The following is a 27,084-nucleotide window of genomic DNA, read 5'->3' on the forward strand; positions in this document are numbered from 1 at the left end:
TGCTCTTCCCTTGGTCTTTAGTCTGGATTGTGTTTTGTTACTGTACTTTTCATTTTTCTGTCCAGCCTCCCCAACTCATCCTCAATGCCAGCTTGTCATTGTTGATGATTATGTTTTTATCCCCACAAACTTATTTGATGAGAAGTTGGGACTCACTGAGATTTTCCATTGCAGTATTTGCTCAGATATCATCATTGTCCATCCAACAGACAACCCAGTCCTGTAGGTAGTACACATTAGCTAATCAAATTAGTTTGGCCTGAGGCCATGGCCCATGCTCTCTGCAGTCCCCTCTCCCTCAGATCATATCCCTATTCTAGAAGGTTGAGATGTACTATTCTAAATAGCCCACATCATTAGAGCTCTGTGGAGGGCCTAGCTGTGCTAGGTGATATCAAGTTGAAGTATTGTACCCTGTTCCTATTTCAATGCGGCGAGTGTACCAAGTTTTACAGGGGTGGGTCTGGCCCCAGCTGTGTCTCAACTTTGGATAAATGTCATTCAGTTCCCTAAGAGAAAGCTGAAAGAAGACCCCTGGGTCCTACTTCAGAGAGCAGAACTTAGATGCAAGCTGCAGCCTGTTTTTGCTAAACTTCAGTCATTTCAGTGCCACCTTCATGATTTTTGCCATATCTACATAGTATTCACACTGGTTTTTTAACTTAAACTTGAGTCTCATTCTACCAACCACAAAATTACAAGCTTAATGTGCCAGTTGTAATTTTTCAAATGGATATTACAATAAATGCATAACTATTAGGTAACTGTTATCTATGTACTGTACACAGTTATGCCACATGCCTTCATTGCGTGCTTACCACCTTCTAGGCCACACTGCTCTACTGTTTTCGTTTCCCCTCCCCACCTCTTTCTAGATGTGAAGTCTCTTCTGATCAAGTCACTGGTGTTCAGGCTGGGCGCCTGTATTCTAGTGGGTTCCACTAAGGCACCTTCAAAGGCACCCTGAGGGTAAAAGCATTCCTGGGCAAGACTGTGGTTGGGCATTTTCTCCTCTTTAGCAAGAGAAGCTCAGCTTTAATCTCTTCCCATGTCCAGGGCTTCTGATTAAGATTTTATTTGACAAAAGAGTTATGTGGATTTTTAAAAAATGTGTGAAAACCATAGGACAAGTTAGTCCAGGATAAACACTGCTAGAAAGATTGTCTCCTTGGATATTCATTCACTGAGTCATTCATACATTCATTCAGCACTTCTTCAAGTCTCTCTCAACCCGTCCTCGCTTTGGGGTCAGGAGGGCTGGCTTCAAGTGTATCTTGTTTATTGTAATATGAAGCAAAATAAATGTCTGGGTGGCTTGAGGTGAAACCATGCGAACACTATTCCAATTCTCTTCCACTTGATCCAGGTTGAGAGTAAGTGTTTTGTTCAAGCCAAGAAGACACCTTCTAAGATCAAGAACCTCAGAATGACCCGGTTATTGCATAAGGTAGGAAGTGATGCTTAGTGTCTTTTCTCTAGGAGAGGATGAGGGCAGGTAGGGGGGCAGGGTACTTTTTAACAAGCATTTTTGTTCAACTCAGCATAACATGAGCACATTCTATCTGCACCACCGTGCCCAATCTCCACACGATGTTAACTGTTGCTATTTATTGATAGTCAGACTACTGCCTCCTTCTTAACAGTCAGTCACTTAATCAAACAACGCAGAGTAGGGGAGGAATCCAAGTGAGTAAGCCAAGTCAATAATGTAGAGAAAATGGGAGCTATGTTGCACCAAGGAAAATTTGCAGCAAGAACTTCCCCATGTTAGGGTTGTGAGATATTGAAGTGGTGATAAGAATGGCTAACACTTACGGAATCTTCTGCATAGACTGCCTCATTTACCTCACAGAAAGATGAGGTAGGTCCCATTGTTGTCCCCATGGTAGTGATAATTGCAGCTTAGATAAAAGAGTGTGATCTGTTTACAGGGATTCAAACCCAGAGGCCATCTGCTTGAACACTGATTTTCTCTCCAAGAACTTTAAAAATGAATCTCAGAGGGAAGAGGGAAGGTGGGGGCAGGAAGAGATTAACCAAAGAACTTATATGTATATATGCATAACCCATGGACACAGACAATAGTGAGGTAGGCCGGGGGGGTGGGGGTGGGGAGGTGCGGAATGGAAAGGATCAAAGGAGGAAAATAGGGGGACATCTGTAATACTTTCAACAATAAAGATAAATACAAAATTAAAAATAAATAAATAAATGTAGGCGTGGATTTGGTTTAGGCAAATCTTGCTGTGGGGAGGATGCTGGGAGAAATGACTCCCCAAGACATTTTCTTGCCTGGGGCTTCTATAACTTTTCCCCTGTTTCCTCCTATAGAACACAACCACCAGCATTACTTCATTCCCTTTTGTGGGTACCAAGGAGAAGGAAAACACGATTAGCTTCCCACACATCAGCCACAAAATGCTGCTAAAGCCTCCTCTGCTCTATAAGGTGAGTGCTGAGCAGTGGGCATGACCTTAAGCAGGCAGGGGAAAGACTTTATTTCAGTCCAAAACCAACATTTAGAAAGGCCCAGAATGGTGGGAAAAGCATGATGTCCTCTGAGGAGTCCAATCTTAGTCCGGTTCTCACTCTTTACAATGAGTGTAAATTTCAGTAAATACTGTAAGTCACTGACTTTCTTTTATCTACAAAATGGGCTCTCTGCAGGGTTGTCATGAGGATTCACTGAGGAAAGGAAAAATGAAGTGTCTGGTGTATAAAATGGGTGTTGTTGTTTTTTTGTTTTGGGGTTTTTTTTGCCTCCAATGTTCCTTTTTTTTTTTTTTTTTTTGAGTTAGGACCAAAGGAGATAATGTAAGAAAGCGCCAAGTTAAAGGGTTTTATACACACAAGTTTATATGTTTGTGCCCTTGGACAAGCCACTTTATCTAATTAGGAATTAGCCTTCTCAAGAGCAGCAGTAAAATACTGTTCCCTAAAATAACCTCTTCCTGCAGTAAGAGGTCACTGAAGTTGTCAACTGCATACTGTAATGTACATGGGTCTCTCAGAGCTGAGCCAGACAGATCTTTCTTCAAGGGAAAGACTGAGAAAACCTCCTGTCTTATTATTACCATTTCTTCCCGAGAGGAAGGAGTAGAGTTTGGCTGGATGCGGGTGTTCTTGGTCAGGCAAATACTTTAGGACACCCAGGGGAAGCCTAAGGAGTCCTTTATCACAAGCTCTCTCCCTGCACAGGAGACTCAAACTCACAATCAGGTGCTGGCCTCTGAGGACAAGGCTTCAGAAATGCCTTTCCTTTCGAGCATTATCTCCCAGGATCCCAAGTCCAAGGAGAAACCACGAAGGAAGCACAAGGTGCCTCTGACAGCAGCAGGTATGCCTTTGGGGCAGTAGCAGGGTGTGGTGGGGTGGCTATAGATGGTCAGGTGTGAAGAGCTGAGCTGAGCTGAGCTGAGCTGAGCTGAGCTGAGCTGAGCTGAGCTGAGCTGGAGAAGGCTAAGCTGCCAGGTGTTGGAGAAGTCAATTAAGCAACAAGCCAAAATGAAAATAGCAGTCAAGCCTGTCATCACTTCCTGTGATAGTGTAAGCAGGACACTACATAGGAGAAAACACTGACCCCCACTGTTCTTCTCCCCCTGTGGACTGACACCAGGCCAGGGTCAAGTGTATCAGCACAGTCAGAGGGACTAGCTCACTGCCTGGGGAGCCTAACTAGGCTCCTGTCCTTTTATAGAGGAGAAGGGAGGGTAGGGGAGAGCTAGGAGAGGACAAGTACTAAGTACTGAGTCAGAGTGGGGAAAATGCCTTGAAGTTTCCCCCCCTCCTCTTCTTGATAAAGAGATCTTGGCAGAAGTACCTGCAGAGGCCTCTGAATGGAGGCTCCTGGGTTAGATTTGTATAAGAGCATGGCCAGCCAAGGGAACCTGAGTCCTTGACTGAAACTCTTCCCAGATTTCAATGCATTGGCTGTGCATAAGGCTGGTGTGGGGAGAACAGCTTCCCCCTGACATCTGCCAGGTAAAGCCTTTGTAATTGCCTATGGTCAGGCCTGAAAGATCACACACAAGTTTTTGGCCAGGAGCTAACTCCTCACAAGGTTCAGAGATTCATAACCTATTAGGGTTCAAAGAGTATCTACCATGTGCCAACACTATCTGATGCTCAGAGCTGTTCTCCCACTTCTTTGAAATTGGTTGTTGTCGTCGTCTTAAACATCTCAGGAAATGCCCACTAGGATACATTTTAGTCCTGAGCTAGTTCTGCCTTTACAGCTGCTGTGTGCCTCCCTGCTCTCTTAGGCCTCAGTTCTTCTGGGCAGCTTACACACGACTGCCCTCTGTGTATACGGAGACACACACAGGTCTTGTCCCCTATAAGTCTTTTTTATTTTCCCCTGGCAATTCCTTCTCCAGCTCTTCAGCGGTTTGTTAAGTAACATGGTGCCCCTCCTAGTTTCCCTCCTCTCAGCACTCTCCAGTTTATCTACATCTCTCTTAAAGTTTGAGTCCCAGCCCACCTGCCCCCAGGCCAAACACCAGACCCCGATGTGATTGGGCCAGGGCAGAGCAGAGAAGGGCTAACCCGTGCCTTCCTCCTAGTCTGAAGGACTCACTGGCTCAGCTGGGAAAACCTCCTGGGCCTTGAAAACCACATTTATGTCGCCTGCTTGGCCCCTGTAGACATTGTAGCTTTCAGACCCTCTCAGGATGAACTATTTGTGTAGCCCCATATCACAAGCTGCCTTAACTGCATACTATTATTGACACTAAGTTTACTCCTGAATATTTTACCCACACTGCTGCAGTGCACAGCTCTTTGAGGAGTGAATTCTCCCTTTCACTTCCATTGTCTTTCTCCTAAGTTGTTGAAATCAATACGCCTTGACATTTATACATGTTACGGTTCCACCCTGTGAGACTCAAGATGCATAGTCCTTTGTAAGCCACCTAGTTGAGGAAAGGACTGACCAGCTAGCTCATGAACTGAAGGGTTGCCATCATCTCCACCTTGGGCAGATCCCATGGTGCCTCAACTTAACTGACAACTACAGTGTTTTTCACACAGAGGCCCTAAGGTGTTTTAGGAACCAACTGACTTCTTATGAGCAAAGTGAAATCCTGGGCTACACAGAACTGTGGTTCCTGGGGCTCAAAGCCAAGAAGCTCCACGTGGCTTCTGAGAAATTCAGCAAGACGCATTTCGATGATGAACATGGCTCCTATATGAAGGTGATGGGAGAGTAGGTCATGGAAACTGCAGGGGTTTGGGGCTTGGGGATAATAAGGTCTGGAAAGGAAAAATGTGTGGGGTATTTTATAGCACTTGGTGCTGATATATCTGGGACTAGTCATCTTGAAGTATTCTAGTAAGTGCTAAACCAAAGAAATGCCATGTTTATAAATGGGAAAACATGCAGTTAATATACAAACTATTCTGCTAACAATATAATTTTCTCCAAGAGTATCTGGGGTAACAGTGTCCTGGGTGAACTCCCACAGGCTCTTCTGCACAGCCCTGGACCCATTGGAAAAAGACTCACTATGGAGTAAGATGCAGTCTCCCTAACATTCTTTTTTTTTGTCTCCTCCATACAAGCCCATACATGACCTTTCCCATTTTATAATAAGTGTCATTTTTCCCATAGGCCAAAAAAAAAAAAAAAAGCTTTTGCCGCTATAGTCCCTGGTGCATATAGTCCCTGGTGCTTGGCTTCCTCTAGTTTTCCACAGATGGATCCTAGTGACTATTTCTTTGCTTCTGTATCTCTGGGGCTTTCCGGAGCAAGGCCTCTTCTCAGCCTGGGCAGTGGAAGGCATCCCTTTCGCTTTAGGAAGCGATTTTCACTTCTGAGGATGTCCAGATGAGTGATGGTTGGTCCACTAGGCTGGTGGGCTGGTGGGAATTTCCTCCTCTGGACACTTCCTCATAACTGGGTTAGGTTTAGGAGACAGGATTGGTCTTGGATGGCTTCACAGAAGAGGCAGATTGTTTTAACAGCATTTAAGGTTGTGTTTCTCAAGCTTTACTATGCACGCAAATCACCTGGGGATCTTATTAAAAATTTGAATTCTTATCTGGCAGGTCTGGGGTGGGGCCCAAAATTTTTGCCTTTCTAAAAAGCTTCCAGGTAATGCCCCTGCTTCTTATCTTTGGACCACACTTTGTGAAGCAAGGATTTAGAGTTTCTGGCACACATCCTCTACCTAGAGCCCTCGTTCTCAACATTTCTAGGCCAAGGATTCCTTTGGGAATCTGATAAAAGCTATAAATCGTTATCTCAGAAAAGGCGCCCTGCACAGACACAAAATTTCAGCAGGGGTGGGGGAATTATTAATAGGTCCTTGGTTAAGAATATTTAATATAAACTTACCACCATTTCAGCCAGACAACCTCACATTCTCCCTTCCCTCCTCTCCTCTGTCCCCCTCACCGGGACCTAGAGTATCTGGGAAATTCTCCAGGGATGTCAGCACTACCTTTAAGTTAACTCACTGGAATTAAGTTCCTCAGTCTCAAGTCTTAGAGAGCTATGTTTTGGTGTGGGGAGAGAGATATGTGTGCTTTTTTTTTTTTTTTAAATATATCTTTATTGATTTCAGAGAGAGGAAAGGAGAGGGAGAGACAGAGATAGAAACATCAATGATGAGAGAGTCATTGATCGAGCCCGCAACCCAGGCATGTGCCCTGACCGGGAATCGAACCCCGATCACCTGGATCTTAGGTCAATGCTCAACCGCTGAGCCACGCCCGGCTGGGCTGTGTGCTTTTTGTATTCTTGGAGTCTCCATCCTTGTTGCTTTCCAGTGCACGCACAAATATACAATTGCACATAGCAAATTCCCAAACAAGCAACACAACTGCATTCTCACATTTATTCCATCAGCAAATGTTACTTGAATACCTATTTATTGAGAACCTGTCATATGCTTGGGCATCTGATAGACTCTGGAAATATTAAGGAAAGTATCAAAAATGAGTATGACCTGGTCCTTGGCCTCAATCAGTGTCCAAGTTGACATATGAGTGAATAATTATGGTACCTTCAAACCTGTGGCATGTAGAAGATATGTACAGATGCCAGGGAAACACTTGTACCTTTGCACCAACATGTGCAGAACCTATGCCTTGTCATTTTTCCATGCATTCTCATGACAGACCTTTACAAGTAGAGCAATCTACTTCCACATATCACTAAAGTTGTATATGCTTATGGTTTTGATTCCTCCTGTAAAAACAGATCCCCACCACACAATCACAAATACATTCTGAGGACTTGTACACAAACACTTCTCTTTCACCTCTCCCAAATTCATGAACGTTAACACTAGGAATTACAGATTCTCAGAGCTAGAAGGCCTTAGAGATCATCTGATCTAGAACCTTCAGTTACAGATGAAGGCACTGCAGCGCAGAGTGTGTACATGGTTTGTCTGACGCCACCCAGAAAGGTGTTTTTTAATTGATAATTTTCTGTTGCTTTGACTAAACAGTTGCTCCCTAGTTTCCAGCACCTGGAGGGACATGGATGATTCTGGCTTTTGGAAAATATTTCTCTTCTTACTTGAGAAACGTCTGAGTTCTGTATTGCTAACTCCAAAATAGAATTAAATCTGGAGAAGTCAAGAGGAGAACCAGGTCCAGGAAGACGCAGAACAGACACAAAGCCTTCTCTGATTGATGGAGACACACCAGGGGTCAGAAATAGATCTTCCCCCAAACTGCAGCTGCTGCTCTTCCCAAGGACCATCCAGTGTTCTCTGCATTGCCCAACATGGGTAGAGCCTGTGGGACTTTTCCTGGTATCACATGAATGGCCTGGGATCCAGGCAACAACCTAACTGTTGCAGTAGCAATGAGATGAGGGTGGGAGTTGAGCTAGTGCTCAGTGTCGTTCAGAAAGTTCCCCCCAGGAGTGATCCATGAGCTGGGAATGGGTATCCAGGGGCCTCAGTGTCAGGGAACCTCAGAGCCTTTGGCTCTGCTCCTTACACTTTGCCTGACTTCTGCAGGTCCTGCATGACCACATTGCCTACCGCTATGAGGTTCTGGAGATGATTGGGAAAGGGTCCTTTGGACAGGTGGCCAAGTGCTTGGATCACAAAAACAATGAGTTCGTGGCCCTGAAAATCATCAGGAACAAGAGGAGGTGGGGTGGATAGTAGCATAGGCTATAGAGTTGGGACTGCATGACTCTGGCCCTTCAAAATGCTAACCCTTCCCAACTCTGCCTCTTCCTCTAGTCTTTTCCTCTTTTTCTACCTATCTGATTCCATGGTGGGATGAGGGGAGGCAAGAGTACAGGGTGTTTAGTGCTTTCTGCCTTGCTGGGGTCAAGGGGAGGGGCTGAGGAAATGGGCTGCTGCTGCAGCATATGACATCGTGTCTTCTGTCCCCATTCCTCACCCTCCCTGCCACTCCCCAATCACTCCAGATTTCACCACCAGGCCCTGGTGGAGCTGAGGATCCTGGACGCTCTCAGGAGGAAAGACAAGGACAACAGCTACAATGTGGTGCACATGAAGGACTTTTTCTACTTCCGCAACCACCTTTGCATCACCTTTGAACTCCTGGGGTCAGCTGCTTTCTCTTCTTAACTCATTTTCTTTTGAAAAGTGGCTTAAGGTGACAGAAGTGAAGCTTTGAGGTCAGAACACTAGATTTTTCTGGATGTAAACATTTAATGACTAGAATGGGCACATAGAGGAAGCCTAAGAGCGAGGAGACTGGGCCAAAAGCTGCTCATCTCATCCCATCCCTCTGTGGTGCCTGTCACCTGCGAGCATACACAGGATGTGTCACCAGGTGCTGGGTGCTGGGCTGGGTGAAATAACCAAAACAAGGCCTCTGCCCTCAAGAAAAAACTAAATATATTGAAAAGGACTTTTCTTTGCTACCATTTGCCCACTCACTGGCTTTACCACCTTGTGATGCAGAGGCTGAAACCCAGGGGAGCAGGCAGCTGGCTGCTCAGAGTGGGGAAAGAACGTTGATTTTGTGCAAGGACAGGACCAGATTTTTTGGTAAGAGAGCAGAATGTGACTAAAATAGATTAACATCACCGGGTTGAATATTGGAGCTGACAGGGTGTGCTAATTGGAAGGACATGCTAATTTGATTACTTTTCTGTCTGAGAAGACCATCTGATGAAATTTAAATAAAACCAGAAACCCAGAATGCATTTAGCAAAGGAGCATAATTAGAGGTGAGCTCTCAGAAACCCACTGTTGTCGGCTTCACTGAGATGTTAGCTTAGTGTTCCCATGGCACCATCTCTGCTGGTGAAGTTCTAGGAACTCGCTAAATTGGAATCAGGAGTGAAGTGGACACTTTCCCCACCATCTCTGATGATTACAAAATGTCCACTTTCCACAGGTGAATGATCTTCCTGTGACAACAGGGACAACCCAGGCTGCCTGTTTTGATCATTAATCAAGTGCACAGTTAGTTCTGAGAAGTCAGGAGAAGCTAGTGTGTGGAGGAAAAGCCAAAGCCCAGAGAGGCTGGAGAGTTGCCCAGGGTCACACAGCTGGTCAGGATGAGGCTGGAGCCAGGTTTTACATCTCCACTGTGCCCATCAAGAATGAATGGCTTCCTAAACACAGGCAGTTAGGTAAAGTTTAGAGGTAAATTAGGAGAGTCCAGAAAGAGACTGATGCAGAGTCACTTCAGGGCTGGGTCCTATCCCTCCTCTTATCTCAGTTTGTACAGAGGTCATAACTTGGTAGACCACAAATACGTTTTTCTTGTTAAAATGCTTTGCATAAGTTTCCAACATTTGTAAGTCAGCAGATATCGTATAATATGGTCCATTTTTATATAATATTGCTTGTCTAGAAAATTTAGGAGAATCTGGCAAGAGTGAGGCCTTATTCCTGCAAAGTGACAGATGGGACTAAGCAGTCAGATTTGGCATAGATAAGGTAGGGTGTCTCCATTTTACCTCAGCCCCTATCTGTCTACATTCTTGTTCCCTTACCTGTCAGGAACCTGACATCTTATTTATTTATTTATTTTTTTTTTTATTTTTTAAACATTTAAAAATATATATATATCTTTATTGATTTCAGAGAGAGGAGGGGAGAGAGATAGAAACATCAGTGATGAGAGACTCATTGATCAGCTGTCTCCTGCACGCCCCCACTGGGGATCAAGCCCACAACCCGGGGCATGTGCCCTGACCGGGAATCGAACCGGAATCTCCTGGACCCTAGGTCGATGCTCAACTGCTGAGCCACGCCCAGCCGGGCTATTTTTTTATTTTTAAAGATATTTTAAAAATGGATTTTTAGAGAGAGAGGGAGGTAGAGGGAAAGAGAGAAAAACATCAAAGTGAGAGCAAAACATCAATCGGCTGCTTCCTGCACACCCCCTACCAGGGATCGAGCCCACAACCCGGGCATGTGCCCTGACCAGCAATCGAACCAGCAACCTTTTAGTGCACCAGACGATGCCCAGCTAACTGAGCCACACCAGCCAGGGTGAACCTTACCTCTTTAGACAGACTTTTTAGGCCTGGGCAGAAGCGGCTGCCCACATGAGTAACTGGTGGACTTCCTGAATTCCTCCCAAGGGCCTGAAGAACTATGAATATTTTGGTGCAACCTCTTAACACCCACAGCATAATAAAGTGCTTAAATGACCTTGTCACATAAGAAATGAGGGCACATCTGAGAGGCCAGTGCAGTTGAGCATCACCCTGGCGCCCCCGTGAATCAATGGGAAAGTCAAGTTTATAGGACACAGCCCCCCTGCCTCCTGGTCTGACGCTTGCCTACTACCAGAGGGAAACCAGGTGGTACAGGATTGTTCGCAGGTTCCAACTCAGCATTGTACTTTTTACACTGATGCACTTCACTTTCTCTCTTTCCCAGAATCAACTTGTATGAGTTAATGAAGAGTAATAGCTTTCAAGGCTTCAGTCTGTCAGTAGTTCGGCGCTTCACCCTCTCTGTTTTGAAGTGTTTGCAAATGCTTTATGTAGAGAAAATCATTCACTGCGATCTCAAGCCTGTGAGTACAACCTCTGCCCCTCTAGGGGAGCCGGTTCCTACTCTCAGAGGGTGCCCCATTCCATTCCCCAGTGGAAACTAGAAAGCATCATGGCCAGGGCTCCAGGGTGGAAGCCAAGCAGTCGTAGGTCGTGTAAATCAACTGAGATGCAGTGAAGACTAAGGGATGGTTTGGGGGCAGTGAAGAGAGATGTGGTGTCATTCAGGCAGAGGAAGGCCTGAGGGCTTTCCTGTGGAAGGTGTGAGGGTGCGCAGAAATGTGTCATTCAGGGGCTGGATCTCTGCTGTATTAAATCCTCACTATATCCACACTACTCTGAATTGGTCCTAGGGTACAACAAATCTCTGACTAATTCTACTCCAAATGAATGTGCCCTTCCCTCAGTCCTGCTAGTGTTCTGTACTTAGCTGTTACTGCACTGATTGCTTTCTGTAGGAATTGTTTATTTATATCTGCCACTGAACTACAAGTTTTCTCAAGGTGAGGAACCATGCCTTCTCACCATTTTATTCTCAGGGCCTAACATGCTCTCTGACAATAGAAATGGTAGGCCGTAGGTAGGTAAATGCTTGTTAGATGAGTTAATGATTGCAAATGTGAGGAATACAGAGAGGTACCTAGAGAAAGGCGTATAAGTGTGAAGATGCAGGGTCAGGAGCTGGTTCCAAAATCAGCCTGACTCTCACAGATATTTAAATATCCCTTAACTTTTCTTCATTCCTTTCTCTTCACCCCAAAATGGTTAATTTTCTAAAAAAAAAAAAAAGAAGAAAAAAAAAGATGTAATCCATTGGGTAAATTGGGGATATTTTGACAATTAATGATCGTCTAAATAGAGATGCTGTCTCAGGGCTAACTGGAGGAGCCTCGCAATGCTGGCACACTGATTTATTCTGCACATCCAAGTTCAGAATAGCTTTGCAGCTTCAAAGGGTCCCAACAACTATGCTCTTTGAACTTAGGGGACTAACTCTCACCAAGGAAATTCACAAGACACCTGGTAGCCAAAATATCAGGTAATAGATTTCCTGGAGAAAGAGGTCAAGGAAATTGGAATGTGTGTGCCCAGCAGGGACGTATGCATATAACCAGGGGAGTGACAAATGTGAATTCAAGAACCAGAGTTATTCTTAGGAACGTAATGTTAGTATCAATGAGCTATGATGGCCTGATGCATCCATGCCCCCTTTAGAGTGAGTTCTGCCAATAAGCTGGGAAGGCCAGTTCCCTCTAGCTAAGGAGCCTTTCTGTTAGCCCAGAGACACACTAGAAATTCTCACTCTTTTAAGACTTGCTGATCATACTCTTTCAGTTAACACAAATATTCTTTAGAAAAGGCAGTGGGGACTAAATTTGCATTTTCTTACTTTGTGGTGCCAGAGGTTTTGGACCAGGCCTGCTATTCCATATCTAGAATGGTAAGGGACTCAGTAAACAATCGATTCATCTGATATTCATAATAACCAATTCATCTGATATCAGTCATCTTAAAAACATGATTAGTACTTTAATCTTCCAGCCGTAGGTGGAATAGTCTCATGCTTGCGGAGGAGAGCCCAGGAGCTCTGCCCCTTTATCCATGGCACTACTGGAACTCCTGGTTTACACTTCCCCCAAAGTCAGCATAAGAATCATAAACTCCAATAAGATCATTGCTGTTGTTTTTTCTCTCTTCTACTGTCATAACTGTGTGTTGATTAGGCACTTAATGGATGCATCAAATTCTGTCAGTGATATTTCTAAGGCCTTATGTAAGCAAGGCATAGGACCAGGTGCCAAGGAGATAAAAATAAACCCATAATCTATACGGGGAAAGGGACAAATTATATGCAAAAGAAATACTGCAAAGCAGCAAATACTGGGTCAAATAAGAGGCACAGACCACAAGTCAAATGGGAAGTCAAAGGAAGGTAAAAACAAAGGGATTTGGAGAATGTGCGGGAGGAGTCCACATGGGCTGGGTGCTGGAGGATGACAGACATTTAGATCAATAGAGGGCCTAGGGCAACATTATAAAAATGTCACATATGTCCTTCTTCTCTTCAGGAAAATATAGTGTTATACCAGAAGGGCCAAGTCTCTGTTAAAGTTATTGACTTTGGATCAAGCTGTTATGAGCACGAGAAAGGTGAGCCCCATTCCGATCCTCTTTGTCTGAATTTTCCTATTGAGATTTCTTTCCCTTCTGAAACAAGTGCTTCATACACGAGGTCACTTGCGTTCTAGTCTGGGCTCCGTTGTAATAATTGCTTGTATGATTTTGCATAAGGTGCTTCACTTCTCTGAGCCTAAATTTCCTCCTCTATGAAATGAGAAGGTTGGATTCAAATACCACAAGAGTCCTTGCAGGTCTCATATTCTGTGGATTTGGAATTACCCAAGAGCATTGGGTCCCAAAACTAATGAGATGTGCATCAGAATCACTTGTGGCCTCTGAAAAAGTATAGCTTCCAGGGCCTCCCCCCCCAATGTGCCAAATCTAATTTTCTGGGGAAGTACGTAAGAGTCTGCACATAGCCATTTTGAAGTTTGGGGTTCACTGTCTTAGGGCTTTACATTTTCTTCAAGTGAGAATCCAGCAAACAGCCCTGAGAACACTGGCACAAACTGCTGAACTTGATTTAAAAATCTCTACTTTTGGCTTTTATCAAGTTTGCTGTTGACAACAAGTACTATTCCACAAATATTTATTGAGTATCTGCTATGTGTAAGTCACTGTCCTAGGTACCAGGAACAAAGAAATGAATGTTTCCTGTCCTCAGGTTGCTTATAGTCCAATGGGAGACACAGAAAAATAAAAAGATAGCATGATGGGTGCACTGATCAGAGATATATACAGACCATGTTAAGAGCACACAGAAGAGGGGCTTTGGGACCAGCCTTCGTGGTGGCAGGGGTAGCAGAGGAAGCCTCCTGAGACTGAAAAAAATGGTCGTTAGATGGATGTTTTCAAATATTCTGCAAACCGCTTTTGAAGGCATATGTCCTTTACCTTCTCATGGATCCCATGAGAAATTCCGGCTAGAAAACTGTGTCTCTCACAAAGAACCCATGCGCTTACTCTTCTCAGCCAGAAAAGCTGGGTAACCTCTCAGTTATTTATTGTGGCTGACAGGATGCTCAAAACCAAATTTGTAATTATTTTATCCTTGGTTTCTGAGAGCCTTTTTCCCCTTTATAAATTTGCCTTTATCTTTTGTTTAACTGTGAGACAGTATAGAGTATAGATACTAGACTTGTACTGCCTAGGTTCAAATCCCAGCTCTGCCACTTACAGCTGGGTGAGCTTGACCATTTATTTAATATCTGTATGCCTCAGTTTTCTCATTTTAAAATGGGGACAATAACGGTTGCCTGCTTCATAGGGTTGTTGTAAGGATTGACGGAGTTAATCTGTATAAAACACTTAGAATAGTGGCTGGCACATAGTAAGCATTATGTAAGTATTGTTAAATCCAGTTTTTAAAACTACCTTGTACATACTTTGATTGCAAAGTCCTTCAAATTCTTTTTGGAAGCAGGCAGGATATAAAAGTCATTTTTATTAAATCTTTATTTTGTTTTAAGTCACAGAATTATTACATCCTTACTAAAACCAAGTCAAATGACAGAGAAGGGTTACAGGACCCCTACCCCACCCCATCCAAGGAGTCACCAATAACTGCACATGCAAACAACTAAAATGTCCCATTTCGCCAGCCTCAGTCTCCTTAGCTATGCAATCTAGGCTCCCTGTAACATCACCTTCCATACAACCTCATCTGCTGAGATGCCACTGGGCCGTCCTTTCCACACTTTATATTACAAGACACATGCACAATATATTGAATATACATTTTAAAATTGTGCCTTTTGTGTGCTTCCTTTTCAGTTCTCATGTGCCTCCCCCCTCCCAAATCACAGTACTTTCAGAAGATGTCTACCCCAACTGAACCTGACAGTTTGGAAACTTAGCTTTATATTAGTCTTATGTTTCCTTTTTTTGAAGCTTAGCAGACTAAAATTTATTTTCCTAGAACCATGGAGAAAGAGTTCTTTACCGATAAAGTGAGAATAATGACACCTCTGTAATAATCGGGTTGCTGTAAGGATTTGATGAGATAGGATACCTGATGTGACTCCTGAGGGCTGCTCAGTTTTACTTTGGGCTCCCTGCAAAGCCCACAGAGGGAGAAGGTTGGGGAGTCATGGTCATTCACCCTCATTCCGGAAGGCGTCCCCTAGAAGGATGCTCTGGGGAGGAGAAAGTTTTCTACATGAGGTTTCTTTTTCTTTCGCTCGCAGTGTACTCTTACATCCAAAGCCGGTTCTACCGATCCCCAGAGGTGATTCTGGGCCATCCCTACAACATGGCCATTGACATGTGGAGCCTGGGCTGCATCATGGCCGAGCTGCACACGGGCTACCCTCTGTTCCCGGGGGAGAATGAAGTAGAGCAGCTGGCCTGCATCATGGAGGTGAGGGGGCCCGGCGCCGCTGAGCTGCCGCCCGACAGCTCGCCCCCACTCTCAAAGGTTGGGCTGCACCAGGCTCCCCGTAGGGCAGCGGCCTGCAGCCTTTTCTGCTTTGGAATAGATGTTCTCTAAAAGTATTTTTGAAAGTATGTATCCCCCTTTACACTTTTAAGTTGACATCTAACGTTTTTTTTATAATGTTCTCATTCCTTTTTTAAAAAAATATATCTTTTTTGATTTCAGAGAGAGGAAAGGAGAGGGAGAGAGAGAGATAGAAACATCAATGATGAGAGAGAGTCATTGACCGGCTGCTTCCTACACACCCCCGACTGGGAATCGAGTCTGAAACCCGAGCATGTGCCCTGACCGGGAATCGAACCCCGAAACTGCTGAGCCATGCTCAGCCGGGCGACATCTAACATTTTTACTGTAAATAATTGCAAAAGATGTAATTTTCAGCATATTGTGAAGTGACATTTAAAAATAAAACAGTCATACCAATTTTTCAAATATATTCAAAAGAGTCTAAAACCAGAGTGACATGACACCCATCAAAATCTCTGTATTGTTCAAAAAAGAATTTATGTGCTGTTCAGTCATTAGTCATTCATTATCTCAGCTTTCTGGGAAGAATATCTCCGGATAAAAAGGCACATCGTGTGATCATTTATTATGCCTATTGTTCTTTCACTTAAAGGCCTCTTGTTATGGAGCTAAATTAGATAAAACAGGAGAAAAATAACCCTAAGAAATAGAAAATGTCACATTTTAGTAATTTTCCAGTAAACAAAGATATTTTGACAGTGAACAAAAATGGATCGTTATCTATCTATCTATCTATCTATCTATCTATCTATCTATCTATCTATCTATCATCTATCATCTATCTATCTACCTACCTATCTATCATTTACCTATCTCTTTCTACTTACCAAATCTCTATTTTCTAGACTGTCTCAAAGTTACAGATGGTCAGAGACACACACACCCCCTTGAGAATTATTAAATATAGTTTCATTTCGTGGTTGAGACTAATAAAGTGCCCGGCCGGAGTGGCTCAGTGGCTCAATGCTTGAATGTCGACCTATGAACCAGGAGGTCATGGTTCGATTCTGTCAGGGCGCATGCTTCAGTTGCAGTCTTGATCTTCAGTAGGGGGCGTGCAGGAGGCAGCTGATTGATGTTTCGCTCTCTCTTTCCCTCTCCCTTCCTCTCTCTGAAGTCAATAAAAACGTATTTTTTAAAAAGAAAAAATAGCCCAGCCAGGCATGGCTCATCAGTTGAGCATCGACCTAGGATCCAGGCAATCAGGGTTCGATTCCCGGTCAGGGCACATGCCCAGGTTGCGGGCTTGATCCCCAGTTGGGTGCGTGCAGGAGGCAGCCGATCAGTGACTCTCATCATTGATGTTTCTGTCTCTCTCTCCCTCTCCCTTCCTCTCTCTGAAATCAATAAAAATATTAAAAAAAAGAAAAAGAAAAAATAATAAAGTGTTAAGTAATGATAGCTGTAGATGATAGTTATGTTGAAATGAACACTGGCATGAGAATCAGTAAACCTGGAGTTTAGTCCTGGATCTTTCTCTTCGGCAACTTTCCTGCTCTGGACTTCTATAAAATGAAGGGATCAGCATAGATGGCTTCTAAGGTTGATGGTAGATGATTTAATAAAGTGCCCCTGATCTCTTCCTGCTTCTAACACCAAGGAGTATGGGGTCCGGCTTGAGGTTCTTCCTGCCCCAAATTCAGTTTCCTCCTAACCTCACTGTCAGTGGGGCTGAGGGGCAGGAAGGCAGGGTCTGCATGGCTATGGCTGGGAACCCAGCTACAAGTGTAGGTGACCCTGGGCTTAGGGTGACTCCTGTGATTTCTCTATCTCTGTGCAATCTATAGGTTGCAGCGGGGACAAGTATACAAGTAGGTGCTACAGTTGTTTTTTTCTCAGGTAGGTCTTTTGTCCTATAGTGATCTGATGCCCATCTGGTTATTTCCATCTCCCCTTCCTTCCCTCCCACCCCAGTGCTCCGAGCCAGGATATGACAGTCCTTAGTTCAGGGGATGTGAGCATGTATACTGGTTTATTCATTCTGACAATGAGGTCTGGCTACCATCAGAGTGCCTACCTCTAGTTGGTGCCAATGCCCTATTTAGAGTTCCCTGACCGGTGTTAATGCTCAGCATGCTGAAACAGCCTGGGGTTAGGAGCCAAAAGACGCAGGCTCTGGGCTGCTCTGCTACTGACTTCTATCACAATATCCCTGGGTCCTTATCTGTAGAGGCAGAGTTTGACCAAAGTCTCCCTCAGCTCTAATGGTCTTTGTATGTGTGACTCTACAAGAGTGAAGCAACTGCATTTTACTTGTTGAAGGTGCTGGGCCTGCCGCCAACCCACTTCATCCAGATGGGCTCCAGGAGACAAATGTTCTTTGGTAAGTCTCCAGGTCTACTCTCTTTATCCCATTGTGGCTGATGAGGTGTCACAGGCCTTGAAGACATCTCCTATACCCCAGTCCCCACTTAGTGCTCTTCCCCAGCCCCACTCCAAAGGACAAGCTATGATTAGGAGTTTTTTTCAGAAAAGTGAAACGATGCTGAGAAGTGGTACCAGATGGCATGAGGGAGGTGGATGGGGGAGTCACACTGGGAATGAGGTCTCCACAGTGAAAATATGCAGGATCATGAAAATGATCAGGTTTCTGCTCAGAAGATCTATCAGTAGATCTTGAAACCTTAAATATTATAACTATACCCTCTCCTATAAGTTCTCCTCGCATCTCCAAGCAGGTGGCCCCCTCACACTATGCACTGTGCTGGGAAGTCAAAGAGCAGAAGGTCCTTTTTAAGATTGGTGGAAAGTTTCATTGCTACATTCTGTTATTAATGGAGCATTATTCCTTTCTACCGAAATTCTCTTATTCCTTCAGAACCTTACTGTCCCAGGTTCATTGCAACTTTGGAATAAGACGGTGAGCAAGGGAGTCAGAACAGTTTTGCTCTGGGTATGGGTGTGTGGGGTTAAGTCTCATCCACAGTCTCATGCCCCTCATCACAATTCCCAGGCCCTAAGCTGTGTGATCCTCTGGCTTTCTATTCAGGTGGTTCTGTGCAAGATAGACAGGCGGATCAACAAAGTCCAACTGAGGCAGGGCTTCCAGGGCATTATGCATAAAAAAGATGAAGTCAATTCCATGTCCAAAATCCCCTTGAAGTACCACAAGAATCTAAGGGATTCCCATGTAGAAAAACGCCATAGTGGCCCAAAGCTCAGCCTAGTGGAGCGAAGCCAGAAATGAAGGACAGGCGACTCCCCAGACAAGGACTCCATGACACCTGAGACGGCATTTCTGACCAACCATTGTCGTTAGGTTAGTTCTCAGGCTCATACTGTCTGTGGAATCCCAGTCATTCCTAACCCTCCCACTTCTTATTTTTCACCCAAGAGTGGCCTTAAATGAAAGGTAAATCGCATAATTTCTCTCCACATCTTACCCCATCAGTAGGAGAGTCAAAAACACCCTCATGAGGGATCTTCCTGGTCAAAGAGTTTCAGTCATGTTGTTGGTCAGTCTGTATGTACTGGTTCAGCCATGTGATGGATAAATGTGAACTATTTCTGTACCATTTGGTAAAATGCCACAGCCTCAAGCCCCTGCCACAGCCATAGGCTGCCTGGCTCCTCTTCTAGAACTCCTTGAACTTGCCATGACTTAGAAACTAAAAGTTTTGCCCGGCCGGGCGTGGCTCAGCAGTTGCGTGTCGACCTGGGATCCGGGCGATCGGGGTTCGCTTCCCGGTCAGGGCACATGCCCAGGTTGCGGGCTCGATCAATGACTCTCTCATCATTGATGTTTCTGTCTCTCTCTTCCCCTCCTTTCCTTTCTCTGAAATCAATAAAGATATATTTTTTAAAAAAAGAAAAAGAAAGAAACTAAAAGTTTAAGGCCTGGTAAGTAGAGGTCCCTCATGATCCTACTTCAATGCCAAGGCCATCATCCATTCTGACTGGTCAGTCCCCTGCCATTCCAATGATTAAATATTTTAAATATCACCTTGTAGCCATGGCTGGAGCTTTGAAGACCTTGCCTCTGGGTGGAGTCAGTGTCCTGGTAGCCTTAGCACGGTGCCCACACAGTAACTAAACCTTCTTCCAGAGCAGTCTGATGGCAGGCAGAGAATCTGGCTGACTGGCTGCTATAACTTATACATGGAACAATGGAACTGGTCTTTTGACTCCAGACTGGTCTTTTGAATTTCAAAAGATTTAGGGAAAGAAAAGTAGAGATGTTGGTGTTTCCTCCTGCTAGACAAATACATTGTGGGAAGAGCCACATCTTAACTATAACACTAAACTCAGGAGGTAGTATGTGAGTGGAGACTGAAAGGAGAGGAATATAAGCATCTTTGTGAGAGAGTACTCAAGACATGTGCATACCCATGTTATAGGGCATCTGCTTTTTTCCATCAGCACTAGGCTTTTGAATGGTGGTGTAGTTTTTGCAGTAACATACACGTATCCTCACTTCCTGCATAAGAAAGAATATTATTGGGAGCTGCATCCTCTTTGGAGCTTCCCAAACTTTATCTGATTATAAGAATCACTTTGGTACTTGGCAATATGTTAACTCCAATGATCCTCCTGTGTATAACCTATGATATAGTATGTTTGAGATAGGACTCAGGAGTCTATGTTTTTAACAACAGCTCTTTTTGATTCTTATGATAAAGTGAGCTTGGGAAACACTGTGCCCACTTCAGTTCTTGGCTCCCTTCCTCAGGTTTGGGTTGCCAACAGCTCCTCAACTCCCAGCCACTCCTTGTAAATGCCACTAATTAGTAGCAAAGTGATGTTGCCTCAAAGGTAGTAGTAAGATACTTAGGAGCTCCAGGGAGCAAGAAGGAGATGGGGAGAATAGATGGGGAACATCAGAAGGGTAAGAAAAACTTGTACAAATAGATCAATTGTGTAATTAAATTATGTAATGGTGACTTTAGGAGCTATGTCATTTATAAGCCGCCTCTTTGGTCATTTGTAAAAAGAGCAACATATAGGATAAGGTTTGGGTGGGGCCACTGGTGCCACAGTCAAAGGGAAGTGGGAATCTGTATGTATTCACAAGATCTATACCCTATGCCTCTAACCCTTATCCATATAAATACATAGATATAGATACATGTGTGTAAATACACACATTCACATATGTACATTTGTGGTCTCCTCCAGGAATTTTGTAAGAGCAGATGTTCTTTCGGAGGCCCTGCAAATTGCATTGATTACAAAAGTAATAGAAATGCATATGATGCACCTCCCAGAAGGTCTGTTATATGAACCCCACTGAGGTTTTGTGAAAATTCAGTTTAATGTGTAAATTGTGTGTGTGTGTACACGTATCCACTCATTTACATGCAGATTTATAAGCTGTGAGCATAAGTGGCCAACTTTTCTGAACATATACATCAGAATCCAGATGTCCAAATGAGTGGTCTCACCTTCATGGCATCTCACAAAACATCCTTGGAGAACCTTTGGAGCTGCCTTCAGGGCTTCTTTTCAGGCATGACAAATCGTACATTTAGTGGGGGCTGTAATTGGTGAAAATGACTGAAGAAAGTAATTTCAAGCTGTGTCTTAAGGACCAATCAAGTTTGGTTTCCAATTATGAACATTTTTTGATGTGACTACAAAGTAGCAGTGAGGATAATTTGCTTGTGAGGTTTGTAAATGGGCTCTGAAAGCAAATCATTCTCCTAAAATGACTTTCTTGTTGTACCCCATGATGTCCCAAATTCTCCCTTTACTGGGTTAGTGGGGAAGGGTCAAGGGCATTGGTAATCTGAGAATGCACAATACCTTTTTTGTTCAGAGCTGAATATTTCTGTCATTTCAAATTTATTATTGTTATTATTAATCATTATCATTATCATTTTACCTTAATGTTAAACCATTTAAACCATTCGATTGATTTGAGGAGGCTCAAAACATACTAAATAGTAGGGGAAATTGTAAAAGGTAATTTCATTCATTGGACAATCTACACGTGGCTATTTCACTCACTGAGACTGCGGGTGTGTTTGTATGGAGAGGGCATGGATGAGTGAACAGCTCTGATGTGACCAATGACTATTTACACCTGGAACTAAACACCGGCTGTTGTATCTCTAAAGATTCCAAAGGTTTTCCTAAAAATATAACCAACAATATGGGAAGAAAAAGACACCCGGATTCCAAGGATCTCACAATGGTGCTGAAAACCTATGATTCCTGCTTCCTGGACTTTCTCAGAAGGTGTTTGGTGTGAGTTTGTCGGGGTGTCTTTGTGTCTGATTCTCTTTTTAAATACTGTACTTTCCCACATGTTTGCTGGTGAAAGTCTGGGGCTGGGAAAGAGTTGTAAAATCAATAATAAATGCTGACCATAGAACTTCAGAGTCTACAAAACTCTTCCCCATCTCTTGCCTCATCAGACGGCTCTCCCCACTTCCTGTGTGATTGTCAGGGCAGATGATGTACTCCCCTTTGAGACACGACAGCTGAGGCTCAAAGAGATTAAGTGACTTGCCCTGGATTACAGTGTGTGTAGAGCTTGCCTTCTTCTTAGCTTCCAGCTGCCTGCAGCAAGGCTGTAGGCAAGTCCTAAATGTCCTCTGCTTCATAAACTGAAGCCAGCCTCCTCCACACGCCAGTTGTAACTGCATATGTGCCCATTGTACGGGTTCAGGGCCTCTCCCCATTCTGCTGGGGTTTAGAGCCTAAATCCTTTAGGGAAGGGAAAGGGTGACTATAAACCATTTATTACGTACAGCTTTTGAGAATCTACATGCGTATTTTGAATCTTAGAAATTAGGTCCTGTACTTCAGTCAAGTCACAGTTAGAAAAGAACAGCACCTGAAGCACCCACCCAGTACCGTGCCTAGTTAGAATGGAAAATGTAAGCTGCTGTCATTTTTAAAAGAGGTTTTGCCAGTCTGTCTGCACCGAGTGGCAAATAGATGAGCTGTGTGATAGTTGGCAAGTTGGTGTCTCTCTCTGGGTCTCAGTTTCGTTTTGTATAAAATGGGGTATTCTTAAGGCCCCTCCCAGAGAGCAGTCCTATTTGTAAAAGATCATATCTTTATGTTCTGTCATTCTTCCAGGGGGGTGGAGTAGTTTTAGCAAAATGTTCTGGCATTTGTGCACCCTGGAATTTAAGTACTAGCTCAGAGGGTAAACATCAAGTACTGCTGAAAGTTTTCCCATCTTGGAGGTCATACTACTTCTCCAAGAAATGGAGATAGAGAAGGATCCTTTACCCCCATTACCCCCGACCTACACCAGCCTCTTGCCAAGGCTGTAGAATGAATGTGCATTAACAAATGACAGAAACTCATAACAAATGACAGAAACACAGCTCAGAACCAAGAAAGACATATTTTCTTTGTTAGTGCAAAGAGCTGATTGCTCACAACTTGCAAGAAGCAGTCAAGTTACCGGGGCCTGTTTATCACTCCATATTCTGCTAATCAGCAAATCTTGAAATGAGACACTAAAAGTTTTGAGTCAAATTTAACAAGGGTGAATGTAAAATCCTGGCGTAGGTTTTATAGACTAACTCCAGAAGTTCAAGAGAGGGTGAATGTAGCTTAACAACAGTAAATTTGACAAAGAACTGGGAACATAATGCCACCTACCTGCACTTAGAAGCTGTTCCCAACATGATGTCATTAGTTAGACAACAGCTGAAATTTCCTATCTAGGATGGCGGTAACTACATCCATCATATGATCAACAGTCAGTAGTAGTATAAGTGTTTTCAAATACTTGCAGAATTATAATATAAAAGATGGATTAGTTATCTCAATCCATATAGTGCTGAGGGGTAGCATAATATATGATACTAATAGGGCCCAGGTCAAAGTTACTGAGCTTAAAGTTTCTAGGAAGTGCATTTTGGCTTAATAAAAATGAAAAACTTTTAAAGAATTGGCATTTAAAAAAATTGTGGTTCTGCCCGGCCAGGCGTGGCTCAGCGGTTGAGCATCGACCTAGGGTCCAGGAGATCGGGGTTCGATTCCTGGTCAGGGCACATGCCCGGGTTGCGGGCTAGGCAGCCGATCAATGACTCTCTCATCATTGATGTTTCTCTCTCTCTCTCCCCCTCCTTTCCTCTCTCTGAAATCAATAAAGATATGTTTAAAAAAAAAAAAAATTGTGGTTCTGTGAGTTAGTGCCTTGCCACTAAAATGACTCAAGGACTGCAAGATGATTCCATGTTAGGGGTTCTGTCATATGTATTTTGTTACTGCACTAGAAGTTTGGCTGGATTGTGTCCAAGTCCCTTTATAATCTGTAATCTTAATATTCTAGCAGTCTATAGCATTCTTTGTGATATATGTGTCGGTCCACATTCTGTAGTTCGGGAATTGAAATTAAGCATCTCTTTGTTTCAGTCTTCTTAATTTACAAATCCAAAATCCCATTGGCTAAGATTTTCTATAATATTTCTTATAAGGAAATTTCTAGAACTCTAGAAGACTTGGGCTCTATTACATTCCTTGGTTTGTCATACAAATTTACTAAAAGATTATTTCCAATAGTTGTTTCCAGGTACTTTAAAATTATGTCATAATCTCTGTTCTATAATATCTTTGAGTTATAACATAGCTTAAATGGGTTCTTTAAAAGTGAACCATTTGTATTATACCTTATTTAGTTTTTTTATTGTCGTCTTTGAAAATGTTTCATTATTTAAAAAATAAAGCAATAATCCGTGCTGGGCTTTGTTGTTGTGTAGATGGGAACCTTCTCGTCGCATGACCCCTGACCAGGCCCTCAAGCATGCTTGGATTCATGAGTCACGGAGTCTCAAACCACTGCCCAAGCCCCAGACCCTGAGGAAACTCAATCTCCCTTTCCCCTGTGAGGCAAGAAAGGACAAAGGTCAAGGGCATCATCACTCGGGTACAAAAGGTACAGGTCACTCAAATGGCCAGTCCCCTTCCCATAGTCTAGGGGTTAGGCATCTCTGGAGGACTGCACACCAGTTCCTCTAACTCAGCCTTGAATAATTACCCTGGATACATCACTACACTGCGCTGCCATTTCTTACTTCTGGGATTTCGCGTTCAGAAAACTTGGTTCTAGCTCTTTTTGCCCCTTATTAAGATTTTTCCATTTTTAATCTTCAATTTCCTTTCTCTTCCTTTCCTTTTCTTTCACTGTGTCCCTATCTGCAGCCCTCAAAATTACCTTTTGAATCTTTATCAGATTATGGCATTAGTCAAATATCTTTTATATGAAAATAGCTTACCGGTTATGTACATGGTCACTGGAGTGAGGTTGCCTGGAATTAAATTTAGGCCCTACCATTTACCAGGGATGGACCCTTGGGCAATTTACTTACCTCTCTGTAGCTCAGTTTCTCCACTTACAAGGACGAGAATAATGCCTGTTTTCTATGGTTGTGGAGAAAGGGTCAAATGAATTAGTAAATATAAAGTGCTTAGAAGAATGCCTGGCACATAGAATGTGCTTCATAAATGAGTTGCTTTTATGTCACTACATCCAGGATTTCCCTGCTAATGGACAGTTAATAGAGAGAATATAATTCACATTTGAACACATGTTCTTTTGTCTTCTTTCTCCTTCAGCAGATGTGACCATCAGAGAGGAGACTATAGACAAAATAAAAGACGGCACCACTAAGCAGGTTCGGAATTCAGGTGTTCAGCAGGGCTCTCACCAGCACGCAGCAGAAGTTGTCCAGCTGCCTCATCTAGCAGAAGCTTCCAGTAAACCAGAGGCAGCTGTCAGGCCAGAGGAGTTGAAGACCCCCACAGAGCAAAGAAGCAAGAACTCCTCCCCCAAGAACACAAGCATTTTACCACCTATTGTATGACCTCTGCTGAGGGCGTGTCCTGCTTTTCACCAATGATTTGTATTAGAGACCACACTTATATTGTACAATACTTCAGATTGTTGTTTTTAATGCATAAAGGTTTGTTTTAAAAATACAAAACTCTGTCCACATGGCCAGTTGGCATGATTCCTGATATGAGGGATGGGAAAGAATGTCCTTGCATTTACAATCCTTCCTTGTGCCCTCAACCAGATAAAACGGTGTATGTGTGTGTGTGCGTGTGTGCGCACATATGGGTTTGTGTGTGTAGAGGGGGGTGTTAAATACTCCATTATATCATCATTAATAGAACCCTAAGTTTTTTTGCCCAAGACAGGCTTCTTGTTTGAAAATGACAGAAGCTGAATTCAAACTAGATTAAATAACAAAGGACATTTATTGGTTTATGTAATTAGAGAATCGGAAAGGGTAAGTGTAGTTTCAGACACAGCAGGATGTAGGAATTCCAATAAGGTCATAGGGCTCAGACTACTTCTCCATCTTAGCCTTGCCTCTTTTTATGCTTAACTTCATCCTCAAGACAAGCTGTGCCCAGAAGTTAAGATGACCATTATCATCCAATCAAAATATGCAGTCTTCCTCGCTGACAGGGAAGTCTTAGAAATGACTGGTCTTAAACCAATCACTCTGTCTGAGATATTGAGATCCTCCAGACCGGTCGCAAGCCCGCACTAAGGTGCTGGTGCTGGCAGCACCAGGTCTGATGCTTCTCCAGGACCACACAGCAGGATGTGTTCATCCATCCACGACTCCCAAGGTCTAATTAAGTTCATTTACTTTTGAACCTTTCTAGTGATTATCTAGTGAATACATAATCTCTATATGGTGGTAATTATAGCACAGATGAAATTCTACAAGAAACTCAAGATCATAACACCATAAACATGAAAAGTATACCTGGCTTCATAGTTTTCATGTTAATTGTTGTGTAATAGTCTATGGAGAGAGACACCAGGTAATTGAAGCTCTGGGTTTGGATGAAATCGCCCAGGGAAGGTAATACAGAGTGAGAACAGCATAAGGTTGAGAGAAAGTCCAAGGAAAGAGAAATATGTAAGGGGCTGACACAGCTGAGCAGTGTCTCAAAGAAACAGAAAAATAGGAAAATTAAAAACCAGAGGAGGAGAAAGTTTCTAGAAGGATCAAGAATATAAAATGCCACAGAAAGGTCCTGATTAGAACAGAAAATGGTTCTTAAATGGTGTGATATGGACATTTAGTCAGAGCAGCATCAGAATAGGTAACTTGTCCCATGTCCCATATCCAGAAAGGTGCAGAACTGGCAAGAAAACTATCTTCTGGACCTTTTTTGACACTGTCTTCAACCATGGGTAAAGCTGAGGTGGACAGTTTTGTCCTTGAAGCCAAATCCTTGATACCATAATTAGAATGATTTAGGTTGGATATTAGAAAATAATTCCCAATTTGCATGGTTATAAAAGGCTGTAATGAGTTGATACATTCTGGTTTATTTTTAGGGAACACTTGAAAGCAGGGGAGCTGCACGTTGTGACACAGAATGGGGGCTACATCAGGAACAGGCTGAATGACCCTTGGCAAGGGCTCCCAGTCCTGTATTTTTCTACAGGACTGATTTTTCTACTCTCTGATTATTTTTTCATCACTGACATTTCTTTACCTTATTGCCCCATTGTATCGCAAGGAAACCATACACCTGGAGCCGTTTAATTGTAATGTTTTTTATTTTATGTCCTTGCTCGCATGGACGGGAAAATCTGCAAAATCCAGTGACTAGCATAAGA

At 43.3% G+C, this 27,084-nt stretch overlaps 1 protein-coding gene across 2 annotated transcripts; it reads left to right on the forward strand.

Annotated features, from left to right (window-relative positions):
- The first annotated feature begins 1,294 nt into the window (after positions 1–1,294).
- On the forward strand, positions 1,295–25,382 carry DYRK4 (dual specificity tyrosine phosphorylation regulated kinase 4). Of its 2 annotated transcripts, none has more exons than XM_016215272.2 (13): positions 1,295–1,447; positions 2,332–2,448; positions 3,199–3,337; positions 5,029–5,192; positions 7,974–8,110; positions 8,396–8,536; positions 10,836–10,974; positions 13,021–13,102; positions 15,259–15,431; positions 17,796–17,856; positions 21,590–21,719; positions 24,197–24,372; positions 25,053–25,382. In XM_016215272.2, exons 1-13 carry the CDS (start codon positions 1,427–1,429, stop codon positions 25,298–25,300), a joined length of 1,728 nt encoding a protein of 575 aa, XP_016070758.2. In that variant the 5' UTR covers positions 1,295–1,426; the 3' UTR covers positions 25,301–25,382. The 2 variants fall into 2 exon arrangements, with proteins under 2 accessions (XP_016070758.2, XP_087670614.1); XM_087814488.1 differs by having other exon boundaries at positions 25,056–25,382.
- Positions 25,383–27,084: the final 1,702 nt, after the last annotated feature.

The sequence above is a fragment of the Miniopterus natalensis genome, chromosome 2 (genome assembly GCF_054644295.1).
Source record: "Miniopterus natalensis isolate mMinNat1 chromosome 2, mMinNat1.hap1, whole genome shotgun sequence".
NCBI lineage: Eukaryota > Metazoa > Chordata > Mammalia > Chiroptera > Miniopteridae > Miniopterus > Miniopterus natalensis.

Excerpts from the sequence above, each read along its gene's own strand:
- DYRK4 (XM_016215272.2), top strand. The coding sequence starts at position 1,427 with ATGACCCGGTTATTGCATAAG. Across the intron at positions 8,111-8,395 it reads ATCATCAGGAACAAGAGGAG|ATTTCACCACCAGGCCCTGG; the intron begins GTGGGGTGGATA and ends CAATCACTCCAG. Across the intron at positions 21,720-24,196 it reads TTTCTCAGAAGGTGTTTGGT|ATGGGAACCTTCTCGTCGCA; the intron begins GTGAGTTTGTCG and ends GTTGTTGTGTAG.